The sequence below is a fragment of the Salmo salar genome, chromosome ssa22 (assembly GCF_905237065.1).
Source record: "Salmo salar chromosome ssa22, Ssal_v3.1, whole genome shotgun sequence".
Classification (NCBI taxonomy): Eukaryota; Metazoa; Chordata; class Actinopteri; order Salmoniformes; family Salmonidae; genus Salmo; species Salmo salar.
The window spans coordinates 52,996,742-53,022,208 of record NC_059463.1 but is presented as its reverse complement, the minus strand read 5'-3'; the positions used below and the strand labels follow the sequence as shown (position 1 = coordinate 53,022,208).

The following is a 25,467-nucleotide window of genomic DNA, read 5'->3' as shown; positions in this document are numbered from 1 at the left end:
GCTTTGGGTCAAAGATTTACAGATGACCTGGACCTTGGTTTGTTGTGTACATTTTCTTGTCAAACACTGAGTGGATTTAGCAATCAATGACAGTGACGAATATCACTGATGCATCATTGAGAGTGGATGTTCTAAGGGACTATTTAAAGTCAGACAGGATATACTCACACCATGTATAGTGTAGTCTGTAGACTGTCTGTGTAGTTACCTTGATAAGAGAGCTAATCACAATGGCTCCAGCATTCACCATGGGGTTGTGGGGTTTGTCTAGGTACACAAAACACAAGTTGGTTATTATCAGAGTTAAAACAGAGTACATTGTGGTCACAGAAGTAGAATGATGCTTTACTATTTGGAGACTAAGTCTTTCTTCGAGAGCTGACATCACGTCCACTTGGTAGAAAGTAGAAGATCCTATCAACCTGAACTCGCGTGGTCTTAACTTGTACTGAAATCAAATCATATTTGTCCACGAAAGTAACAAAACACCCTCAAGACAGTAATGTACAATCGTGGCCAAAAGTTTTGAAAATGACACAAATATATATTTTCACAAAGTTTGCTGCTTCAGTGTCTTTAGATATTTTGGTCAGATGATACTATGGAATACTGAAGTATAATTACAAGCATTTCATAGGTGTAAAAGTCTTATTGACAATTACATGAAGTTGATGCAAAGAGTCAATATTTGCAGTGTTGCCCCTTCTTTTTCAAGACCTCTGCAATCCGCCCTGGCATGCTGTCAATTAACTTCTGGGCCACATCCTGACTGATGGCAGCCCATTCTTGGATAATCAATGCTTGGGGTTTGTCAGAATTTGTGGGATTTTGTTTGTCCATCCGCCTCTTGAGGATTGACCACAAGTTCTCAATGGGATTAAGGTCTGGGGAGTTTCCTGGCCATGGACCCAAAATATCGATGTTTTGTTCCCCGAGCCACTTAGTTATCACTTTTCCCTTATGGCAAGGTGCTCCATCATGCTGGAAAAGGCATTGTTCATCACCAAACTGTTCCTGGATGGTTGGGAGAAGTTGCTCTCAGAGGATGTGTTGGTACCATTCTTTATTCATGGCTGTGTTCTTAGGCAAAATTGTGAGTGAGCCCACTCCCTTGGCTGAGAAGCAACCCCACACATGAATGGTCTCAGGATGCTTTACGGTTGGCATGACACAGGACTGATGGTAACGCTCACCTTGTCTTCTCCGGACAAGCTTTTTTCCCGGATGCCCCAAACAATCGCAAAGGGGATTCATCATAGAAAATGACTTTACCCCAGCCCTCAGCAGTCCAATCCCTGTACCTTTTGAGGAATATCAGTCTGTCCCTGATGTTTTTCCTGGAGAGAAGTGACTTCTCTTCTTGCTGCCCTTCTTGACACCAGGCCATCCTCCAAAAGTCTTCGCCTCACTGTGCGTGCAGATGCACTCACACCTGCCTGCTGCCATTCCTGAGCAAGCTCTGTACTGGTGGTGCCCCGATCCCGCAGCTGAATCAACTTTAGGAGACGGTCCTGGCGCTTGCTGGACTTTCTTGAGTGCCCTGAAGCCTTCTTCACAACAATTGAATCGCTCTCCTTGAAGTTCTTGATGATCCGATAAATGGTTGATTTAGGTGCAATATTACTGGCAGCAAAATCTTTGCCTGTGAAGCCCTTTTTGTGCAAAGCAATGATGACGGCACGTGTTTCCTTACAGGTAACCCTGTTTGACAGAGGAAGAACAATAATTCCAAGCACCACCCTCCTTTTGAAGCTTCGAGTCTGTTATTCGAACTCAATCAGCATGACAGAGTGATCTCCAGCCTTGTCCTCGTCAACACTCACAACTGTGTTAACGAGAGAATCACTGACATGATGTCAGCTGGTCCTTTTGTGGCAGGGCTGAAATGCAGTGGAAATGTTTTTTTTGGGATTCAGTTAATTTGCAAGGCAAAGAGGGTCTTTGCAATTAATTGCAATTCATCTGATCACTCTTCATAACATTCTGGAGTATATGCAAATTGCCATCATACAAACTGAGGCAGCAGACTTTGTGAAAATTAATATTTGTGTCATTCTCAAAACTTTTGGCCACAACTGTACAGCAACAGGAGCAAGGGTTCCCTTACCCACCTTCCTCATCCAGGTAGAGCATGTTGAATTTGAGTCCACTGGGCTCCATCCCCACATAGCGGTGTACCTTCTCTGTCCCAGCCTCGTGGATGGCCACAGCATACTCCAGAGGCTTTACACACGACTGGAGACAGAAGGGCTGCTTAGTGTCCCCTACTGAATGTCTGGGGGGAGAGGAGGGAGAGACAGAGGGCGGGAAAAGGCCATTAGCAAAGAGGAAATAAAGGAAGAAAGAGAGAGAGGACCAGAGAAACAGAGGAAGAAAGAGAGAGAGAGGACCAGAGGAAGAGAGAGAGAGGACCATAGGAAAAGAGAGAGAGAGAGAGAGAGGACCAGAGGAAAAGAGAGCGAGAGGACCAGCGGAAAAGAGAGAGAGAGGACCAGAGGAAAAGAGAGAGAGAGAGGACCAGAGGAAGAAAGAGAGAGAGAGGACCAGAGGAAGAAAGAGAGAGAGAGAGGGGACCAGAGGAAAAGAGAGAGAGGACCAGAGGAAGAGAGAGAAGACCAGAGGAAGAGAGAGAGAGAGAGAGAGAAAGAGAGGACCAGAGGAAGAGAGAGAGGGCCAGAGGAAGAAAGAGAGAGAGAGAGAGAGAGAAAGAGAGAGAGGACCAGAGGAAGAGGAAGAGAGAGAGAGAGAGAGAGAGAGAGAGAGAGAGAGAGGACCAGAGGAAGAAAGAGAGAGAGGACCAGAAGAAGAAAGAGAAAGTGAGGACCAGAAGAAGAAAGCGAGAGGACCAGAAGAAGAAAGAGAGAGAGGACCAGAGGAAAAGGTGTCAGTAGTATGAGTCACTATTTCACATTCAGTTATCATCCAGCTATATAGACACACAGGGAGGTTGTACCCACCTCTGTCCGTCCACAGGGAGGTTGTACCCACCTCTGTCCGTCCACAGGGAGGTTGTACCCACCTCTGTCCGTCCACAGGGAGGTTGTACCCACCTCTGTCCGTCCACAGGGAGGTTGTACCCACCTCTGTCCGTCCACAGGGAGGTTGTACCCACCTCTGTCCGTCCACTGTACACAGGGAGGTTGTACCCACCTCTGTCCGTCCACTGTACACAGGGACACACCCCAGAGATCAGGACTGAACTTGGCCAGGTGAGGAATGTAGACTGCTACCTGGTACCAGGAAGTACAGACCATCAGAACTACCAGAACCATATCACATGTAGGTAATACTCCACACTTCAAATGTTTTATTTGAGTACATGCCATAGAACAACAGACACACGTTGACGGAAAGCATATCAGAGAAAAAGAAAGTAAGAGGACAGACGACAAAAAAGAGAGATAGTGAGCGACAGACGGAGAAGAGTGACATATGAAAGGTGGATACAAAATGTACTTACATGTCCGTTGTGGTTTTTCTGAACGGTGTTGTAGATTTGATCTATTTTTGAAACGAAGGAATCAAACTCCGGGATGATGAACTTCTTTCTGAAGGCCTGGATCAGAAGCACTATGCTCCCACCTACACACCTGAGGGTTGGTACAACAAACAACACAGTATTAGATCTTGAATACAGAAACCCTGTCATTGAACAAGTTCTAGAGCATTCTATAAATTCTATAAATCTAGTTTTGTGAATGAGCTTTGAACTTTTCCCAGAAGTTTGCTTTGAAGTGGTGACACTGAGGCGCAGTGGATGGACTGCTGCTTGTGACTGTAATATGACCTCTGACCTTTTTCTCTGTTGTTTGCCGGCTAGACTTGGTGCTGATAAGTGGTTTGAATTGTTGTGGAAAATAGGGTTCAGCGGAGCTATGTGAGAATGTAAACTCCATTCTCTGTGACACACATGGCTAATGATACTCCTTATGTATCCTATTAACAGCCTGACACATTTTTTAAAAATGTTTTACTGTCACATACATCGGATAGATGCAGTGAAATGTGTTGTTTTACAGGGTCAGCCTGCGCCCCAAGAGCAAATAAGGGTTAAGTGCTTTCCTCATGGGCACATTGACAGATTGTCAGCTCGGGTATTCAAACCAGCAATCTTTTGGTTTCTAGCCCAACGCTCTAACTGCTAGGCTACCTGCCGCCTGATGCACTCTATATTATTTCCTACCCCAACCTATGTCGCACTTGAAAACAAACACATATGATAAGCCTATAACTTTGTTTAACCTCCATTTACAGTGGCAAGAAAAAGTATGTGAACCTTTTGGAATTACCTGGATTTCTGCATAAATTGGTCATAAAATTTGATCTGATCTTCATCTAAGTCACAACAATAGACAAATACAGTCTGCTTAAACAAATAACACACAGAAATGATATGTCTTTATTGAACACACCGCGTGAACATTCACAGTACAGGGTGGAAAAAGTATGTGAACCCTTGGATTTAATAACTGTTTGACCATCCTTTGGCAGCAATAATCTCAACCAAACATTTTCTATAGTTGCAGATCAGACCTGCACAACAGTCAGGAGGAATTTGGGGGCATTCCTCTTTACAAAACAATTTCAGTTCAGCAATATTCTTGGGATGTCTGGTGTGAACCGCTCTCGAGGTCATGCAGAATCTCAATCGGGTTGAGGTCAGGACTCTGACTGGGCCACTCCAGAAGGTGTATTTTCTTCTGTTGAAGCCATTCTGTTGTTGATTTACTTCTGTGTTTTGGGTCGTTGTCCTGTCGCATCACCCAACTTCTGTTGAGCTTCATTTGGCGGACAGATAGCCTTTCATTCTCCTGCAAAATGTCTTGATAAACTTGGGAATTCATTTTTCTGTCGATGATAGCAAGCTGTTCTGGCCCTGAGGCAGCAAAGCAGCCCCAAAACATGATGCTCCCTCCACCATACTTTACAGTTGGGATGAGGTTTTGATGTTGGTGTGCTGTGACTTTTTTTCTCCACACAAAGTGTTGTATGTTCCTTCCAAACAACTCAACTTTAGTTTAATCTGTCCACAGAATATTTTGCCAGTAGCGCTATGGAAGGGACAGCAGTGGCTTCTTCCGTGGTGTCCTCCCATGAACACCATTCTTGTTTTACATATCGTAGACTCGTCAACAGAGATGTTAGCATGTTCCAGAGATTTCTGTAAGTCTTTAGCTGACACGCTAGGATTCTTCTTAACCTCATTGAGCATTTTGCACTGTGCTCTTGCAGCCATCTTTGCAGGACGGCCACTCCTAGGGAGAGTAGCAACAGTGCTGAACTTTCTCCAATTATAGACAATTTGTCTTACCGTGGACAGATGAACATCAAGGCTTTTAGAGATACTTTTGTAACCCTTTCCAGCTTTATGCAAGTCAACAATTCTTAATCTTAGGTCTTCTGAGATCTATTTTGTTCGAGGCATGGTTCACATCAGGCAATGCTTCTTGTGAATAGCAAACTCAGATTTTGTGAGTGTTTTTTATAGGGCAGGGCAGCTCGAACCAACATCTCCAATCTCGTCTCATTGATTGGACTCCAGGTTAGTTGACTCCTGACTCCAATTGGCTAATGACTTCTCCAAAAGCTTAGGGGTTAACATACTTTTTCCAACCTACACTGTGAATGTTTAAATTCTGTATTCAATATGGACAAGAAAAATACAATAATTTGTGTGTTATTATTTAAGCACACGGTTTATGTCTATTGTTGCAACTTAGATGAAGATCAGATCAAATTGTATGACCAATTTATGCAGAAATCCAGGTAATTCCAAAGGGTTCACATACTTTTTCTTGCCACTGTATGTGTACACTCTTAGAAAAAAGGTGCTATCTAGAACTAAAAAGGGTTATTTGGTTGTCCCCATAGCAGAACCCTTTGAAGAACCCTTTTTGGTTCTAGGTAGAACCCTTTTGAGTTCTATGTATTACCCTTTCCACTGAGGGTTCTACCTGGAACCGAAAAGGGTTCTACCGGGAACCAAAAAGGGTTCTACCGAGAACCAAAAAGGGTTCTACCGAGAACCAAAAAGGGTTCTACCGAGAACCAAAAAGTTTTCTCCTATGGGGACAGACAAAGAACCTTTTTGGAACCCTTTTTTCTAAGAGTGTCGACTACCGTGCAGATATAAGGAACACTGGTTTCCCCCACTAGATCAAGATGCCTGGACTGTCAAAGTCCACTTTAGATGTCAATCATTCACTCTTTAACTGAATTGTAATGAAAGGACATGCATAGCCATAGCTGAAACACAAAGCTGTAACAGGTCAACTGATTAAGGGTTACATTTAATTCCAATCAAAATGTACTGTGTGTATGTGTGTGTGTGTGTGTGTGTGTGTGTGTGTGTGTGTGTGTGTGTGGCCCCAAGGACCAAGACAGCTGGCACCTATAAATCTGAGTCGTACTTTTCTCTTTAGCCCACACAAGACTACCCGTATCCACCCTCAGCCCACTGTCCCTCAGCCCACTGTCCCTCAGCCCACTGCCCCTCAGCCCACTGCCCCTCAGCCCACTGCCCCTCAGCCCAGCCCACTGCCCCTCTGCCCACTGCCCCTCTGCCCACTGCCCCTCTGCCCACTGCCCCTCTGCCCCTCTGCCCACTGCCCCTCAGCCCACTGCCCCTCAGCCCACTGCCCCTCAGCCCACTGCCCCTCAGCCCACTGCCCCTCAGCCCTCAGTGGACTGAGAGCATAATATACTGTTGCCTCTAGCTAACTCTTAAAATGACTTGAAGAGTAAATGCCAGAGAGAGGAGCCATGTGTGTTTGAGTGAGTGAGTGAGTGAGTGAGTGAGTGAGTGAGTGAGTGAGTGAGTGAGTGAGTGAGTGAGTGAGTGAGTGAGTGAGTGAGTGAGTGAGTGAGTGAGTGAGTGAGTGAGTGAGTGAGTGAGTGAGTGAGTGAGTGAGAGATTGTTGTGAGGTCTGGGGTCCGCTCACCAACCAAGAAATCACAAAATGGGAAAACACCAAATTGAGACTCTGAATGCAGAATTCTGCAAAAATATCCTCAGTGTACAACATAAAACACCAAATAATGCATGCGAAGAGCCGTTAAATTCTACAACCACCTAAAACGAAGCGATTTGCAAACCTTCCATAACAAAGCCAACACCTACAGAGAGATGAACCTAGAGAAGAGTCCCCTAAGCAAGCTGGTCCTGGGGCTCTGTTCACAAACACAAACAGACCCCACAGAGCCCCAGGACAGCAACACAATTCGACCCAATCAAATTATGAGAAAACATAAGGAAAGCTTTGACTATGTACAGACTCAGTGAGCACAGCCTTGCTATTGAGAAAGGACGATGAATGCAGTCCTGCCTCTCAAGAGAAGACAGGCTATGTGCACACTGCCCACAAAATTAGGTGGAAACTGAGATGCACTTCCTAACCTCCTGCCAAATGTATGACCATATTAGAGACACGTATTTCCCTCAGATTACACAGACCCACAAAGAATTTGAAAACAAACCCAATTTTGATAAACTCCCATATCTACTGGGTGAAATACCAGTGTGCCATCACAGCAGCAAGATTTGTGACCTGTTTCCACAAGAAAGGGGCAACCAGTGAAGAACAAACACCATTGTAAATACAACCCATATTTATGTTTATTTATTTTCCCTTTTGTACATCATTACAACACTGTATATAGACATAATATGACATTTGAAATGTCTTTATTCTTTTGGAACTTCTGTGATGTTTACTGTTAATTTTTTATTTAACTTTTGTTTATTGTTTATTTAACTTCTGTATATTATCTACTTCACTTGCTTTGGCAATGTTAACATATGTTTCCCATGCCAATAAAGCCCTTAATTCAATTCAGAGTGAGTGAGTGAGTGAGTGAGTGAGTGAGTGAGTGAGTGAGTGAGTGAGTGAGTGAGTGAGTGAGTGAGTGAGTGAGTGAGTGAGTGAGTGAGTGAGTGAGAGAGAGAGAGAATAGAGTAAGCCTACAACAAACTCTGGGTTAATAATGTGGAATGCTGAAGGGGTCAGGGTATTAATAGACTCACTCTAACATGGCACCTGGCAGTAAGAGGAGATGGAAATGTGATGACTGTGTGTGACAGAGGCAAAGAGGGCTAGAAAGGTGGAGAGGGTAGAGAGAGGTAGAGAGGTGGAGAGGGGTAGAGGGGTGGAGAGGGGTACAGAGGGGTACAGAGGGGTAGAGAGAGGTAGAGATGGCTCTAGAAGCAGGTCCCAAATCCCACCACCCTTGGACCTACGCTTGGTTTATGCAGACCAGCTGTAAGCAATATGGTGGAAGCTCCAACAATGCACTGCTTGTACCTATCCAGACCCTTCAGATCTGCAAACATTGAGGGGTTAGGGACAAGGGGGAGGGGGTATGGAGACATTTGGGAACGTCTAAATCCAACAAGGAGACAAGCTAGGCGACTCACTTGTGGAAGAGTTCCCGGTCCATCATGACGTCATGAAAGGATTCCGATACGGAGCGTTGCAGCTTGTCCATACAGTCCTTCAGTCGCGGGTCGGACACATTAAGACCAGTCCTCTTGAGGGCCTGATCAAATGAAACTTTATTTAAAGTGCATATAAAGTCACAAGACATGTTAAAGTAAAAACAATACAATGAAGTGGTTCAAATAAACAAAAGGCGATCAAATAATTTATTCATCTAACAACACAAAGGTTTGGTTGGGGAGAAAGGAATGATGTTATCAGCGAAACAATACTGCAAAGCTATACTGCAGTTTTATTTACAGTGTACTGTAAATCATTCTGCCTCGTCATGTCGAGTCCACGTCTCACAAAGTTATTAATACTGTTATGTGAAGAACTTGGATGTGAACAAAATGTATATGAACTAACTTTAACTCATCTTGAGGCCCACTGACATACACGAATCTTGTTGCAAGTTGAGTAACTGATACCCTTTTTTGTCCAAGCTGGACTGAAGCTGGTTTGGGTACGCTTTCAGTCACTTGTTGCAAGTGTTTTGATTGAAACAGTGCAGTAGTGCTGGTGCAATATAAAACACAGATCAAATCAGAGCTTTAACTATCATTGACATCTTCTACAATTGATTCTTTCATTTAAGGGATAATTTCATTACATGTTGAAATACAAAAAAACCCATGTTATTGTTGCATGATGACACAAACTAATCTAGTCTGTCTAGTCTCTGCAGGGTAATCTTTATAACCTAATCTAGTCTCTGCAGGGTAATCTTTATAACCTAATCTAGTCTCTGCCGGGTAACTTTACAACCTAATCTAGTCTCTGCAGGGTCATCTTTACAACCTAATCTAGTCTCTGCAGGGTAATCTTTACAACCTAATCTAGTCTGTCTAGTCTCTGCAGGGTAATCTTTACAACCTAATCCAGTCTGTCTAATCTCTGCAGGGTAATCTTTACAACCTAATCCAGTCTGTCTAGTCTCTGCAGGGTAATCTTCACAACCTAATCTATCTGTCTATTTGCAGGGTAATCTTTACAACCTAATCCAGTCTGTCTAATCTCTGCAGGGTAATCTTTACAACCTAATCTAGTCTGTCTAATCTCTGCAGGGTAATCTTTACAACCTAATCTAGTCTGTCTAATCTCTGCAGGGTAATCTTTACAACCTAATCTAGTCTGTCTAATCTCTGCAGGGTAATCTTTACAACCTAATCTAGTCTGTCTAATCTCTGCAGGGTAATCTTCACAATCTATTCCATTCTGTCTCTGCAGGGTAATATTTACAACCTAATCTAGTCTCTGCAGGGTCATCTTTACAACCCAATCCAGTCTGTCTAATCTCTGCAGGGTAATCTTTATAACCCAATCCAGTCGGTCTAATCTCTGCAGGGTAATCTTTACAACCCAATCCAGTCTGTCTAGTCTCTGCAGGGTAATCTTTACAACCTAATCCAGTCTGTCTAGTCTCTGCAGGGTAATCTTCACAAACTAATCTAGTCTGTCTAATCTCTGCAGGGTAATCTTTACAACCTAATCTAGTCTGTCTAATCTCTGCAGGGTAATCTTCACAACCTAATCTAGTCTGTCTAATCTCTGCAGGGTAATCTTCACAACCTAATCTAGTCTGTCTAATCTCTGCAGGGTAATCTTTACAACCTAATCTAGTCTGTCTAATCTCTGCAGGGTAATCTTTAGACTGAAATGTTGTGATCTTCACCAGACACATTCCTTCCTTCATCAGGCTTGGAGGCATGGACACTATTTCATTCAAATAACATAATGAAATGGCCATGTTCCATGATACACCTTATTGTTTCAAGAGTCGATTCACTCAATTGTTGTTATTTATTGATTTAACCTATATGGATATATCTATAACCTACTATAGGGACTACAGTACATTGGCCTGTGTTGACACCTATATTGGGAAAGTATGCTATGCAGAATATTATTTTTCTCCTGATAGTTGCACTGTCTATGTCAAACACTGCAATTCAATTTGCAATGAACACCATGTCAGCTTGCACAAGAGATGTACTCGATGTACGCCTCACTTGTTGCACATCTTCCCTTGTTCATAATTACCATATTCCTCATAATTACCCTACCTCCTCATAATTACCATATTCCTCATAATTACCTGACTTCCTCTCTAGCTCATTACTATATTCCTCCTAATTACCCTACTTCCTCCCTTCCTCCTATTTACCCTACTTCCTCCCTTCCTCCTATTTACCCTACTTCCTCCATTCCTCATAATGACCCTACTTCCTCTCTAGCACATAATTACCCTACTTCCTCAAAGTAAAGAAAGTTGGTATTGCCACAGTGGCAGTTTGGTGGCCCCAAGTCTCCAATAACCCTTGCACTCAGCATACCTGGAGTAAGTATAGCTCAAATGGTGGAAAGACGAAGTTTGAGTGAGAGCAGAATTACATAAAGTCTCATAGATCATCTCATGACAGATTTTGTATCTTTATTTGCAAATAAATGTCTGTTCTTCAGTGTTTTTGTGTGTGTGTGTGTGTGTGTGGGGGGGGGGAGCAAGACAGAGGGAGCGAGAGAGCAAGAATGTGCTTTTGTGTTTGTGGCTGTATGTCTACATGGAGAGAGAGTTTGTTGTCAAAGAGGGTTGTGTGACAGAGTAACCTATTTAATTTACAACATACTCTTCTTTCCTGTATAGGTTTACTGATGTGTGTACTTACTCACAGAGATAAAGTGTGAGACGGGGACTTGTTTCTGACCCTCTGTGATGGTGTAGAAGAGGATATCTTCTACCTCTGAGAAGAGACCCTTCCCACTGCTCCTACATATACACACAGTGAAGAGGGAAATTGTCAGCTTTAAACAACACAGACATACACAACTTAATTGGCTATTTATATAGAGTAATGGATGATTGAGGAGAATGGAGACAAGCATTGCTTTGGATATACAATAACATAGGCCTATATGTGAGTCACGCACGCAGTAAATTAATATCTGCCAATCAATTTATAACACAAATGAACTGTCTGAACTGGACCAATAAAAACACACTCACAGTTTGGAAAGCACGTGGTCCATGTCTGAGGTTGTGGTGCTGCGGTGCTGATCTGTTGAGCTTGTGTTGAAATATTGTGCCGGTTGAATTTTAACATTACGACGACAACACGGTAATAAACCGTTATAACAAACCTTTTTGAAAACTATTTTAGTCGTGTCTTTCAAGGTTTCAACAGCTGCTGCGTTGGTCACCCGTAATATTTTCAAACAGTGCATGGTTAACACTAACTTTACAAAAATAAAAGCATTCAAGGAAAATAACTGCCTTCGGATACCTTTTCGTTATTTCCGTTACTTTCTCCACTATTTACCCTTAGTCTGATAGTATTTCCGTTACTTTCTCCACTATTTTACCCTTAGTCTGATAAGTCAGTTTTGGTCAACCGACTCGTTTTCACGTTGGAAACTTGTCATGAGAGCACAAGCAGAAAACCCCGCCGATGACGTCGCAGTGTATATATAGCCAGGTCATTATCAACATGACGTTACAATACCGGTGCAGAGCGTTCAACTTGGCTGCTGGGGAGCAAGGAAACCCCCCAGCTGCGCTAAAACCATTGACAACTACAGTGCGCTTTTCAAAGGATTGTTAAATAAATGTTTATAACTATTTGGGTTTTAATAATATCACCTTGAAGAACATAGCACTAGATATTTCCGATTATTATTCCACATTTAGCTCTATCATCTGAGTTATACAGCAAATAACTGCATGGTTTTCATGATCCATAAACTTCAACTTTTCCATTTGGCATGTAACGCTAAGCAAACAATATGTGTAATTCATCTCGCTTCATCAGATTTAGGCTTTCAGAAAGAGTAGTCCTCCTGGTGAAGTTGTCAGTCAGACTACTGTCATCACCACTACAGTATATGGAAAGCAAATCAAACAATATCTGGATATAGCCATCTAGTTTATAGCCTGAAAGTTAGCTTGTTAACTAGCCATATTGACGTGATCTGTTATTAGCTAGCTAACTAAATTAAATTAGACTAACTATTAAACTAACTAAATTAGACGCGGTCCATCAGTCAATGTAGCCTATCATGTATGTCTGCAGCAATTCTTAAATGCTACTAAAATCAATGTTGAAAAGGGTGAAATGTTAGGTGACTTCGCTAGGCAGGTCTAGGTTGATTGTTTAAATCAGTACATTAGGTCGACTTGTCACTGTTTAGCCGACTAGTTTCTACCGCTAGCTAGTAAACACATTATCAGCTAACTGTAACATCGGCAAATGCTGATCATGTAACTGATAAGAGCTAAATGTGTTATTTGCTTTGCATGGAATACTGAAGACATTTGTAGTTCTGACTACGCTCTTAAAGAGGTGATATTACTACAAAACAAATAGTTAACATGTATTTAACAATCCCTTGAAAGCGGCACGCAGTTGCCATTGGTTTTAGTGGAGCAGCGAGTCCCTTTTCCCCCGAGCAGGCAAATCCAACGCTCTGCACCTTTTCACCAAACCGCGTTGCAGACAAATGTACGCTAGTTATGTGCTGTTTGTTGTTTTTTTAACGATTCCTTTTACTGAATCGAGAGTCATGAATCATTTTTTGTCCGAGTGACTCGTTCAGTTTGTCGTTCGTTGGACCTGCTGACCGCAGTGACTACAGCAGGATTATAATACACTCTCTGGCTCATGGCTCCTGACTTGCTCCGGACCAACAACTGTACAATAGATCAAGTTCCAATGCAGACAGCAATAATATCATAGAGAAGACAAATACATGTTTACAACTGGTAATTGATCGCATGGTACAATAATAAGTTATGGACACAGCTTTGTAGAACCAAAAACATATAGTCTCTGCATTCTTTTGACATTACTGACTCAAATGAACGAAATGAGTCAGTCAGAAGATTCGTTCTTTTTATTTGAACGAGTCGAAAAGATCTGAGTTAATAAAAAGAGCCTTACTTCCCATTACTAATTTACACGTACATGTTATTCAGTCATTTCATCCAAACTGCTCGCAAGACGGACAATACGTCGTCCGTATTGACAGCCGCTAAAGTAGAACTTGTTCCATCACTGAGGAAGAGAGAGGCCCAACTCAGCGGAAAATATGTCCTTCTCCGGCAGGTGGCGGTTTCCCGTCGTTTCGCCCACTAAGCGAGGACTTTTTCTTTGGAGGTCAATGAGTGTCACATTTGGTCATTCAAAAAAAACATATTTGGTACTTGAGGTATATTTAAGCCAATATCAAATCAAATGTATTTATATAGCCCTTCTTACATCAGCTGATATCTCAAAGTGCTGTACAGAAACCCAGCCTAAAACCCCAAACAGCAAGCAATGCAGGTGTAGAAGCACAGTGGCTAGGAAAAACCCCCTAGAAAGGCCAAAACCTAGGAAGAAACCTAGAGAGGAACCAGGCTATGAGGGGTGGCCAGTCCTCTTCTGGCTGTGCCGGGTGGAGGTTATAACAGAACATGGCCAAGATGTTCAAATGTTCAAAAATGACCAGCAGGGTCAAATAATAATAATCACAGTGGGTGTAGAGCGTGCAACAGGTCAGCACCTCAGGAGTAAATGTCAGTTGGCTTTTCATAGCCGATCATTCAGAGTATCTCTACCGCTCCTGCTGTCTCTAGAGAGTTGAAAACAGCAGGTCTGTAGAAGTTTCGTAATGCATAAGTCGTTACAAGTTTACTTATATAAGTAGGACAACTTCTCTCGCCATTGAAGACAGGCGGTTGTCGTCACCAACCCTCATCGAATATTCAAAAATGGATTACAATAATGAGATGTATGCGCCAATCCAAAGAAAGGATAGGCGGCAGCGAGACAGCCCGCCATGACACTTTGTGGACAACGACTCCCATTGTTAGGGCGGAGAGATGTGTATCTTGTAAGTATATCAATAAACTTTAGTTCTATTTTAGATGCTTGATGAGCTGCAAGTCCTGCCTCTCCCATCTACTAATTGGTTTGTAGGACATACTATTCCATGTGGGTGATTGGAAGATGAACGAGGTACACACTCCAGTTCAGTCAGCACAGTGACCAATGGGAAAGTACTGTACAATCAAGCTTGAAGACATGGCATATTCTAGCAGATGACAAACAAGGTTTGATGCCAAATATAAAATATATTCAAATACTCAAGTATCTGCATCATGTAACCATTAACCAACATAAATGTCACTTTGTTTATAACGGACCGTTTTAGGCAGAGGCTACAGAGCAGAGCTGTATGATGAACTGTTTGGTTAAATCAACAGACCAATATGGTTCCTATAGGTAATGTTTTGAAATACTTTGACCAACTCACAGTAGGGAGAAATCCTAACAGTCTGACAAGTAGACAATGAGCTTTGAAAATCATGAATTGGTCTCATTTTATTATTTGTGTTCATATAATGGACATCAGTTCGTTCAATAATAACAGCCTTATTGAACGATGACTATGTTCAAACTGCTTGTTGTAGGTAATAAAGCTTTTGCCTGTAAAGTTAAAAATATTGCTTGAAATTAAGCAACATAAATAATGGTGACAAAAAGGCACAGTAGGTTCCCAAACATAACTATTAAAATATTCCATGTTGTTTTCTTTCATAACTCTAGGATATAATCTAGCTTCAAAACACTGACAGTAGGCTTGTAAAGAAATGCACTGAAATGCTACTCTACATTCTGTTTAAACTCAAAACAATATACTGTTTTTTATTGTATTGCATTATGTATTGTACTACATTGTATAAAATTAACTATTTTAAATGCAACTCTACACACTCTTAGCAGGACGTGGCATCACCAGTTTCAGCCCAATATCGATGACACAGGATGGCATGTAAGAGAGGGGGATCCATCCAAACTTGGCGTCCCAGCCGGCACTGTAGCGGGTACGGGGGTAGGAAGACACCAAGGCATGTTCCATGCAGTTAGTCACTTTACTCAGGTCAGAGTCACAAGATGCATTCATGATCAACCGTTGGATCTGGATGTCTGGATCAGTTGGGGGAAAAAGAGGATATTGTTAAAACTGTTAAGAATTTGTACAGCCAATGGGAGGACTACAGAGGAGAGAGAAGCGAGAAGAGCAGAGGAGAAAGGAACGGGGAAGAGGAGAGGGGTTGAAGCCAGAAACCAATTGGATGTTAAGCTGGCTGTAGCATGATAGCCAGGATGGTCATACTACGTATAGTCTTGAGACAAATGTCAATGGGATTTTATACTAATGAGATTTAGCAGAAAATTCCATTGACACTTAAACAAGATTAGAGGTTTTAACCAGGGATTGGAACTAATTATTTTCCAATCGTTTCGTTCTGAACAGAACTATCATTTTTTTCATGCCATTCCACTGTTCCGACCAGCAAAATAAAGTTCTGAACCAGTCCAAACCCCCAAAAAGTTAGTTTATATTGTTATTTTCTGTTCCTTTTAAAAACCTTCTGAAATCGTTAAAAGTTTTTTTAATATTTAGCTTGACATTACATTCAAATATAACCACCCCACAAATTATTATTATCAAAGAACATTAACTGGTTCCCACACTTTTAAATAATTGTTCTGTTCCATAACAGTATATAACTTTCGTCCCCAGTTCTGATTTTGTTCTTCCCCCAAAAATGGGGTACTGTTACCTGAGCCGGTTCCAACCCCTGGTTTTAACCCTGTGTGTGAAGGACAGGACCGTGGTTTATTCCAACGTCTCATCCGGCAGATGACCTTCTGCTGCTGCTACTACTACTACTGCTGCTGCTACTACTACTACTACCACCACTAACCACTGCTACTGCTACTTACACTTATCCAGGTACTTGTCTCCATAGCTGGCCTTTACTTCAGGTGTGAGCTGGTTCCACAGGCGATGCAGCTCTCTCTCAATGGGATCCAGACTGGTAACCGCTGTCTTAAAGAAACCTGGTTCAATGATGCACACCTTGATCCCAAAGTAGTGGATATCCCTCCTTTGGAAAAGGTAGACATCAAAGCTAGGTTGGCATACATTCTCTAAAAACACTATGTTGCTCTTTAACATTGTATAATAATGTATTATTGAATATTGTAGCTCAGTGAAATACAGTAGATTAAAGCGGACTATTAGAGTCTAAGAAAGGTAAATACGGGTTTGGTTTGGTTGAATTGAGCTTCGTGACGACTAGATATGTTGTTGTGATAGTACCTGGAAGAGTACCTGGAAGATTAGCCCGCATTGTGGGCTTACAAAGATCCAAACAAACTATAGTAGCCTACCTGAGGCAGTCTGAGAAGGACTCCACAGCGAACTTGGAGATGCAGTATCCCCCACCGTTAGCCGCCACCCTACCCAGCACCGAGGCCACGTTGACAATCCTCCCCTGGGCCTGTTTGATGAGGGGCAGGAAGGTGAGGGTCATCTCTATCACCCCCATCATGTTGACCTTCAGAGTACTGGTATAGTCCTCCAACCTCATCCACTCTGAGGGACCCATGGGCAGGGAGCGTCCCGCGTTGTTCACGATACCCCACAGTCCTGGGAGAGGGGGAGGAGAGGGGGAGGAGGAGAGAGAGAATTATTAAGATATTATTTAGTCAGAAATGTTTTCAGATTTGGATTCACTGTGTATTTCAAGTCAAATGCATCTGTTTTATTTGACACAACTGCTGTTTGAGTCATGGTTACATCTAGGGCCCCTCTGACCAGACCAGGATAGGTTACAGCTAGGGCCCCTCTGACCAGACCAGGATAGGTTACAGCTAGGGCCCCTCTGACCAGACCAGGATAGGTTACAGCTAGGGCCCCTCTGACCAGACCAGGATAAGTTACAGCTAGGAAACTGAGTTTTACTAGTCAGGAATATAGGTAACACAAACCCCACTCCAAATGGTTTCTCACCGTTATCTCCAACCTCCTGCTTGGTGTACTCCATAGCTTTCTGTATACTGGCGGTGCTCGTCACGTCTAGGAGAACCGTCTTCAGGTACGGCCCAGTCGCCCTCTTCAGATCATCAGCCCCTTTCTCTGTCAGACACCCAGCTATCACCCTGAACCCCCGCCGGTCCAGCCTCTTACAGAGCAAGTTCCCAAAGCCAGAGTCACACCCCGTCACAAACACATACTTCTCCTTGATGTTCTCTACTTCCAGACTGTCTCTGTACAGCCAGCCTAGCGTCCACAGAACCACGAATGTACCCACGCCGTACAGCCATAGATTATCCCTGCTGGGGAAGAGGAGAGCACAGTGAGAGGTTGTAGGGTGAAATATGATGTTGATAAAACATTTTGCCCGATGTCATGTTTTTCTTTAGCATCACACCAGGCAAAGACCTTACGTTAACATCAAATCAACATCTACGTTTGGTTGGTATTTGATTGGGTTGTCAACAAACATGAAATCCACTTGAAGCCAACCAAACCTTGAAGTCCCTGAATCGTTGGTTTGTGCTTGAAATCTAGGTTGAAATGAGACAGAAAACTGTATGTTGATGGCTTTTTTTTGCAAATGCAAAAAATGGATGTTCAACATCAGTTATGTTGAAATATGACATTGATAGAATTTCATGGAAATATTTTGACATTCTTATGACATTGATTGAAAAGTGAGTGGGTGTTTTCATGCGGGTTTACATAGGCTTATTTCCAAAAGAACATCCTAGGAGTTAAATGGAATGAATAAATCTTACCCTAAATACTGGTACACAGAATCAATATCCATGATGAGGTCTGGGAGAGGATTTTATGGAGGTGTAGAAAAATTAATCCCTGCAGGAAGTGTTAGGAAATAACACACATTACAAAATGTTGTCAACGCTACCTGAGCAAGTCGTTCAGTCAAACCTGTCACTGTAGTCTACACGTCCTCCTGTAACAATGTATGCTGATCAGCTCCTATATCTCTATGCTTACAAACAGGTTTGTTTGCCTGTTTTGGATTCTCCATGACGTTGCGGCGCCCTTGTTGTGTCCCAAATGGCACCCTATACAGTGCACTACTGTTGACCAGGGCCCATATGACTCTAGTCAATTTGGGTGCAATTTGGGACACGAACGAGGTCGGGGGTGGGGTGCCTCAACATCATGGAGAATCCAAAAAAGGCAAACAAACCTGTCGAACACTGACATTATCTCAAATATTATTAGTGAACTGACACTTGGCTAAAGTTTTATTTTTCATAATGACAGCAGAAAACTTTACAAATCATCATAAATTCTTTCTGATGAAAAAGGGGTACATTTGTATCATTATATCCTTCAAAGAAAATGGACTAAAACCCAAACATCCAGTGAAACCGCCCAAAATAGTAATTCAGTGGAATCTGGAATACACTTTACCGGATGGCCTATTTTGACAAGGATCAGTTGAATCTGACATCTTAAAACACGTGTTTTTGGGCTTTCCAGTGAGGTATTTTAAGAACGATATGCATAATATGGGGAGTTGTTTTCTTCAGAGCACATGAGAAGTCTTGGGATAAGGCTCTTATAGATCTTATGAAACAAAGAGGCACTGGAACGAGGATAGGGGTTTAAGGCAGGGCTTTGATTGTTTTGTAGCAAAAACCCATTGCCTCTCTTCAAGCTATTTAAGCCTCTCAAAACCTATTAGCCTCCCAGCAGACTTATTAAGCCTTGGGTGGAATAGATTGGGACATCCTGGGATCACACGGAAGGAAGGGACATACTGTATGTAAGCAAGGTGCACGGCGGACCAAGGAGGTACAGTCACACAAACACACCAATAAGAACACCTGTAGGAAGGGATATTGCCTGGTACACCTGTAACTACAGTATGTTAGCCATAAAATCACTCATTAAATGTACATCACATAGGCCGACCGATTTCAATTACCACATCTCTGATATGTGATGGCGAGGGGACAGTAACTAGTGTGATGGCGAGGGGACAGTATCTAGTGTGATGGCGAGGGGACAGTAACTAGTGTGATGGCGAGGGGACAGTAACTAGTGTGATGGCGAGGGGACAGTAACTAGTGTGATGGCGAGGGGACAGTATCTAGTGTGATGGCGAGGGGACAGTAACTAGTGTGATGGCGAGGGGACAGTAACTAGTGTGATGGCGAGGGGACAGTAACTAGTGTGATGGCGAGGGGACAGTAACTAGTGTGATGGCGAGGGGACAGTATCTAGTGTGATGGCGAGGGGACAGTAACTAGTGTGATGGCGAGGGGACAGTAACTAGTGTGATGGCGAGGGGACAGTATCTAGTGTGATGGCGAGGGGACAGTATCTAGTGTGATGGCGAGGGGACAGTAACTAGTGTGATGGCGAGGGGACAGTAACTAGTGTGATGGCGAGGGGACAGTAACTAGTGTGATGGCGAGGGGACAGTATCTAGTGTGATGGCGAGGGGACAGTATCTAGTGTGATGGCGAGGGGACAGTATCTAGTGTGATGGCGAGGGGACAGTAACTAGTGTGATGGCGAGGGGACAGTAACTAGTGTGATGGCGAGGGACAGTAACTAGTGTGATGGCGAGGGGACAGTAACTAGTGTGATGGCGAGGGGACAGTAACTAGTGTGATGGCGAGGGGACAGTAACTAGTGTGATGGCGAGGGGACAGTATCTAGTGTGATGGCGAGGGGACAGTAACTAGTGTGATGGCGAGGGGACAGTAACTAGTGTGATGGCGAGGGGACAGTAACTAGTGTGATGGCGAGGGGACAGTAACTAGTGTGATGGCGAGGGGACAGTAACTAGTGTGATGGCGAGGGGACAGTAACTAGTGTGATGGCGAGGGGACAGTAACTAGTGTGATGGCGAGGGGACAGTAACTAGTGTGATGGCGAGGGGACAGTAACTAGTGTGATGGCGAGGGGACAGTATCTAGTGTGATGGCGAGGGGACAGTATCTAGTGTGATGGCGAGGGGACAGTAACTAGTGTGATGGCGAGGGGACAGTAACTAGTGTGATGGCGAGGGGACAGTAACTAGTGTGATGGCGAGGGGACAGTAACTAGTGTGATGGCGAGGGGACAGTATCTAGTGTGATGGCGAGGGGACAGTATCTAGTGTGATGGCGAGGGGACAGTAACTAGTGTGATGGCGAGGGGACAGTATCTAGTGTGATGGCGAGGGGACAGTATCTAGTGTGATGGCGAGGGGACAGTAACTAGTGTGATGGCGAGGGACAGTAACTAGTGTGATGGCGAGGGGACAGTAACTAGTGTGATGGCGAGGGGACAGTAACTAGTGTGATGGCGAGGGGACAGTATCTAGTGTGATGGCGAGGTGACAGTAACTAGTGTGATGGCGAGGGGACAGTAACTAGTGTGATGGCGAGGGGACAGTATCTAGTGTGATGGCGAGGGGACAGTATCTAGTGTGATGGCGAGGGGACAGTAACTAGTGTGATGGCGAGGGGACAGTAACTAGTGTGATGGCGAGGGGACAGTATCTAGTGTGATGGCGAGGGGACAGTAACTAGTGTGATGGCGAGGGGACAGTAACTAGTGTGATGGCGAGGGACAGTAACTAGTGTGATGGCGAGGGGACAGTAACTAGTGTGATGGCGAGGGGACAGTAACTAGTGTGATGGCGAGGGACAGTAACTAGTGTGATGGCGAGGGGACAGTAACTAGTGTGATGGCGAGGGGACAGTAACTAGTGTGATGGCGAGGGGACAGTAACTAGTGTGATGGCGAGGGGACAGTAACTAGTGTGATGGCGAGGGGACAGTATCTAGTGTGATGGCGAGGGGACAGTATCTAGTGTGATGGCGAGGGGACAGTAACTAGTGTGATGGCGAGGGGACTGTAACTAGTGTGATGGCGAGGGGACAGTAACTAGTGTGATGGCGAGGGGACAGTAACTAGTGTGATGGCGAGGGGACAGTAACTAGTGTGATGGCGAGGGGACAGTAACTAGTGTGATGGCGAGGGGACAGTAACTAGTGTGATGGCGAGGGGACAGTAACTAGTGTGATGGCGAGGGGACAGTAACTAGTGTGATGGCGAGGGGACAGTAACTAGTTTGCACCTCTTTGTTTTAAGGGGGGGGGAATAAAGGACTTAAAATTCTACATTTTAGTAATTTAGCAGACATTCTTATCCAGAGCGACTTACAATTAGTGAATTAATCGTAACATAGGTGAGACAACATATCACAATCGTAGCAAGTACATTTCTTCCCTCAAAGTATTTATCAGCAATGTAATTGCATGGTCTTTTTGGTCTCATCTCCTGTGCTGTGAGCACCTTCCCATTTACACCAAGCACCTTCCCATTTACACCAAGCACCTTCCCATTTACACCAAGCACCTTCCCATTTACACCAAGCACCTTCCCATTTACACCAAGCCCCTTCCCATTTACACCAAGCACCTTCCCATTTACACCAAGCACCTTCCCATTTACACCAAGCACCACACCAAGCACCTTCCCATTTACACCAAGCACCTCCCATTTACACCAAGCACCTTCCCATTTACACCAAGCACCTTCCCATTTACACCCAAGCCCCTTCCCATTTACACCAAGCACCTTCCCATTTACACCAAGCACCTTCCCATTTACACCAAGCACCTTCCCATTTACACCAAGCACCTTCCCATTTACACCAAGCACCTTCCCATTTACACCAAGCACCTTCCCATTTACACACACACACACCAAGCCCCTCCCATTTACACACACACACACCAAGCCCCTCCCATTTACACACACACACACCAAGCCCCTCCCATTTACACACACACACACCAAGCCCCTCCCATTTACACACACACACACCAAGCCCCTCCCATTTACACACACACACACACACCAAGCCCCTCCCATTTACACACACACACACCAAGCCCCTCCCATTTACACACACACACACCAAGCCCCTCCCATTTACACACACACCAAGCCCCTCCCATTTACACACACACACACACCCAAGCCCCTCCCATTTACACACACACCAAGCCCCTCCCATTTACACACACACCAAGCCCCTCCCATTTACACACACACCAAGCCCCTCCCATTTACACACACACCAAGCCCCTCCCATTTACACACACACACCAAGCCCCTCCCATTTACACACACACACCCAAGCCCCTCCCATTTACACACACCAAGCCCCTCCCATTTACACACACACCAACCCCTCCCCCTACCACTCACACCAAGCCCCTGCCACTCACACCAAGCCCCTCCCCCTGTCACTCACACCAAGCCCCTCCCCCTTCTACTTACACCAAGCCCCTCCCGCTGCCACTCACAACAACGATGAGAGATCACATTTTCCTCTCTGACAAATGGTTTCAACTCGCTATTTACATTTGAGGTTTGGTCCAACAGAATCGGTCATATGGACAACAAGACACATTGAGACATTATTGTACTGTAATAGAGAAGTTATAAAATTATACAAGGAATTGACTTGTTCTCATTCTGAGAATAAAGGTAGGCCACTTGATTTCAACAATTGACAAAGTGGACAGGCTACCATGCAGTTCAAACAGTTGGAGACAGACAGAAGGGTGTGTTCATAACAATTCAACTGTTCTACCTTGTTAGCTAGCAGATAGATCCAGGTCGGATAATAAAGATTAGCTGGCTACTCACTAGCACGTGGGCTTGTGCTTGAGATGATTGTTTAGGAGACCTTTTCTATATAACGCCTGCTTTAAGAAGTTAGTCATTATTAGCGTATGTGCATTATGCATGGTTCTGGTTGTATTTGTAAGAAAAAGGTTATTTTGATAAACTGTCTTGAAAGTCAGATCTGTGATTATTGCAACAACAAAAAAAGGTTTAAAACTATTTGTAATTATTAGTAGGTCTTATGGTTGTGGAAGGCTTATATTTAGCCTATGTATAAATTTGACAAACCCTGAATTCATTAGATTATTGCTGTTTGAAAAGCAGTGTATTTGACCTTTAATTGTTCAACAAAGCTTATTTAGAGAAAGCATAACAACAAAAAATGATGATAAGAACTTTTAGGCCATATCGCCGAGCCACATGACAAAGCTGAGCATATGAAACTGTCCTTATTTACTCTGGTCCTTCATGGTCCTTTCCCCTTTGGATAATAACATTTGCAAATCAGTGCAAAGGCTTAGTAAGCCCGGTCCATTTAGAACTTAACATTTATGTAAATAATTCAATAATAATATATTACAATGGACTACATGTCATGCACCAGAACCAGCTATGCCGCCCTGTACATATCTAACAATACTTTAAAGTTTGAAGGATTGGTTAGCACTTTACATGAATCACTTCAAAAATGCATTCAATGTATTCAGTTTTAATTATCTGATGATTATCTTAGAAATAAACTGCCAATTTACCTTTTCCTTGAAATGAAAATGCCAACCTACCTGTTATCAGTGGTTTACTGTAGGCTCAGGTCTACCTCCTCTTCTCTCTCCCTCTCTGACAGTAACAGTTTGGTCCCTGGAGCCTGTGTTCTGTCACTGTGTGTGACTGGCAGAGAAAGGGCTTTATCCCTGTAGTTTATCCTATAAGACAATCTGCAAACTGTGTGTAAACATGGACTGTGTGTGTGTGTGTGTGTGTGTGTACATGGACTGTGTGTGTGTGTGTGTGTGTGTTGGGAATAAAGGTAGGTGGGGAGGAGGAATTATGGGCCCAGTAACTGCAATACATTCAGAGCCCAGTAACTACAATACATTCAGGCACCAGTAAATTCTGACATACATTTATGTGATTTAACATTTTTAAAAAAAATGATCAGTTGATGTCAAGACCAATCCATGGAAAATGTATATCTACCACTAGACTGTCATTATGTAGCTGTCAGTATGTACCATAGCACAATTGAGAGCATCCGGTCAGGCTGTATCACCGCCTGGTACGGCAACAGAACCGTCCGCAACCTCATTGCTCTCCAGAGGGTGGTGTGGTCAGCCCAACTGCCTGTCCTCCAGGACATCTACAACACCTGGTGTCACAGGAAGGCCAAGAAGATCATCAAGGACCTCAGCCACCCGAGCCACGGCCTGTTCACCCCGCTAACATTTAGAAGGCGGAGACAAAACAGGTGCATCAAGGCTGTGAATGAGAGACTGCTTCCATCTCCAGGCAATCAGACTGTTAAATAGTCACTACTAGCCTTAGTCACTGTTCTAGCCGGCTACCACCCGGTACTCTACCCTGCACCAGACTGCTGCCATATGTACATAGTCATTGAACATTGGTCACTTTCATAATGTTTACATACTGTTTTACCCACTTCATATGCATTCACTGTATTCTAGTCATGGCTCATCCTATATAACTACTGCTGTACATACCTTTTTAATTCATATACTGTCTTTACACAGCATTATATATCCTGAACAAAAATATAAATGCAACATCCAGAAATGTCAAAGATTTTACTTACAGTTCATACAAGGAAATCATTCAATTGAAATAAATAAATTAGGCCCTAACCTATGGATTTCACATGACTAGGAATACAGATATGCATCTTGAGATACCTCTAAAAAAAAGTAGGGGCGTGGATCAGAAAACTAGTCAGTATCTGGTGTGACCACCATTCGGCTGTTGATTGTGGCTTGTGGAATGTTGTCCCACTCCTCTTCAATGGCTGTGCGAAGTTTCTGGATATTGGCGGAAACTAGAACACGCTGTCGTACACGTCGATCCAGAGCATCCCAAACATGCTCAATGGGTGAAATGTCTGGTGAGTATGCAGGCCATGAAAGAACTGGGACATTTTCAGCTTCCAGGAATTTTGTACAGATCCTCGCGACACAGGGTCATACATTATCATGCTGAAACACGAGGTTATGGCGGCAGATGAATGGCACGACAATGGGCCTCAGGATCTCGTTACGGTATATCTGTGCATTCAAATTACCATCGATAAAATGCAATTGTGTTCGTTGTCCGTAGCTTACGCCTGCCCATACCATAACCCCACCACTCTGTTCACAACGTTGACATCAGCAAACCGCTCGCACATGCGACGCCATACACGTGGTCTGCGGTTGAGGCCGGTTGAACATACTGCCAAATTCCCTAAAACAACGTTTGAGGCGGTTTATGGTTTAGAAAT

At 43.6% G+C, this 25,467-nt stretch overlaps 2 protein-coding genes across 12 annotated transcripts in view; both read right to left on the bottom strand.

The window, feature by feature from the left end:
* LOC106583705 (glutaminase liver isoform, mitochondrial) overlaps positions 1-13,534 on the bottom strand; it is a 31,905-nt gene extending 18,371 nt beyond the window's left edge. Inside the window, exons 1-8 of one of the 9 annotated variants that reach the window (XM_014168210.2) lie at positions 11,479-13,521; positions 11,145-11,241; positions 8,414-8,535; positions 3,461-3,590; positions 3,113-3,230; positions 2,958-3,081; positions 2,112-2,275; positions 209-267 (exon numbers count right to left, since the gene is read on the bottom strand). In XM_014168210.2, coding sequence (XP_014023685.1) covers positions 209-267; positions 2,112-2,275; positions 2,958-3,081; positions 3,113-3,230; positions 3,461-3,590; positions 8,414-8,535; positions 11,145-11,241; positions 11,479-11,696 — 1,032 coding nt within the window. In that variant the 5' untranslated portion in view covers positions 11,697-13,521. Of the gene's footprint in view, positions 1-208; positions 268-2,111; positions 2,276-2,957; positions 3,231-3,460; positions 3,591-8,413; positions 8,536-11,140; positions 11,242-11,478 lie in introns of those variants that run through there. The other 8 variants (XM_045705849.1, XR_001323592.2, XM_014168215.2 and 5 more) reach the window with 8 other exon arrangements.
* Positions 13,535-14,807: 1,273 nt separating this feature from the next.
* On the bottom strand, positions 14,808-23,925 carry LOC106583706 (retinol dehydrogenase 7). 3 transcript variants are annotated; one of them, XM_014168222.2, is made up of 7 exons: positions 23,762-23,925; positions 18,104-18,182; positions 17,837-17,872; positions 17,316-17,638; positions 16,694-16,952; positions 16,244-16,407; positions 14,808-15,439 (listed from the first exon to the last, which is right to left on the bottom strand). In XM_014168222.2, the coding sequence occupies exons 2-7, from the start codon at positions 18,133-18,135 to the stop codon at positions 15,219-15,221; spliced, it is 1,035 nt and encodes a 344-aa protein (XP_014023697.1). In that variant the 5' UTR covers positions 18,136-18,182; positions 23,762-23,925; the 3' UTR covers positions 14,808-15,218. The 3 variants fall into 3 exon arrangements, with proteins under 3 accessions (XP_014023697.1, XP_014023695.1, XP_014023699.1); XM_014168220.2 differs by having other exon boundaries at positions 17,316-17,641; positions 23,762-23,902; XM_014168224.2 differs by lacking the exon at positions 17,837-17,872 and having other exon boundaries at positions 23,762-23,902.
* Between the last annotated feature and the right edge of the window lie 1,542 nt (positions 23,926-25,467).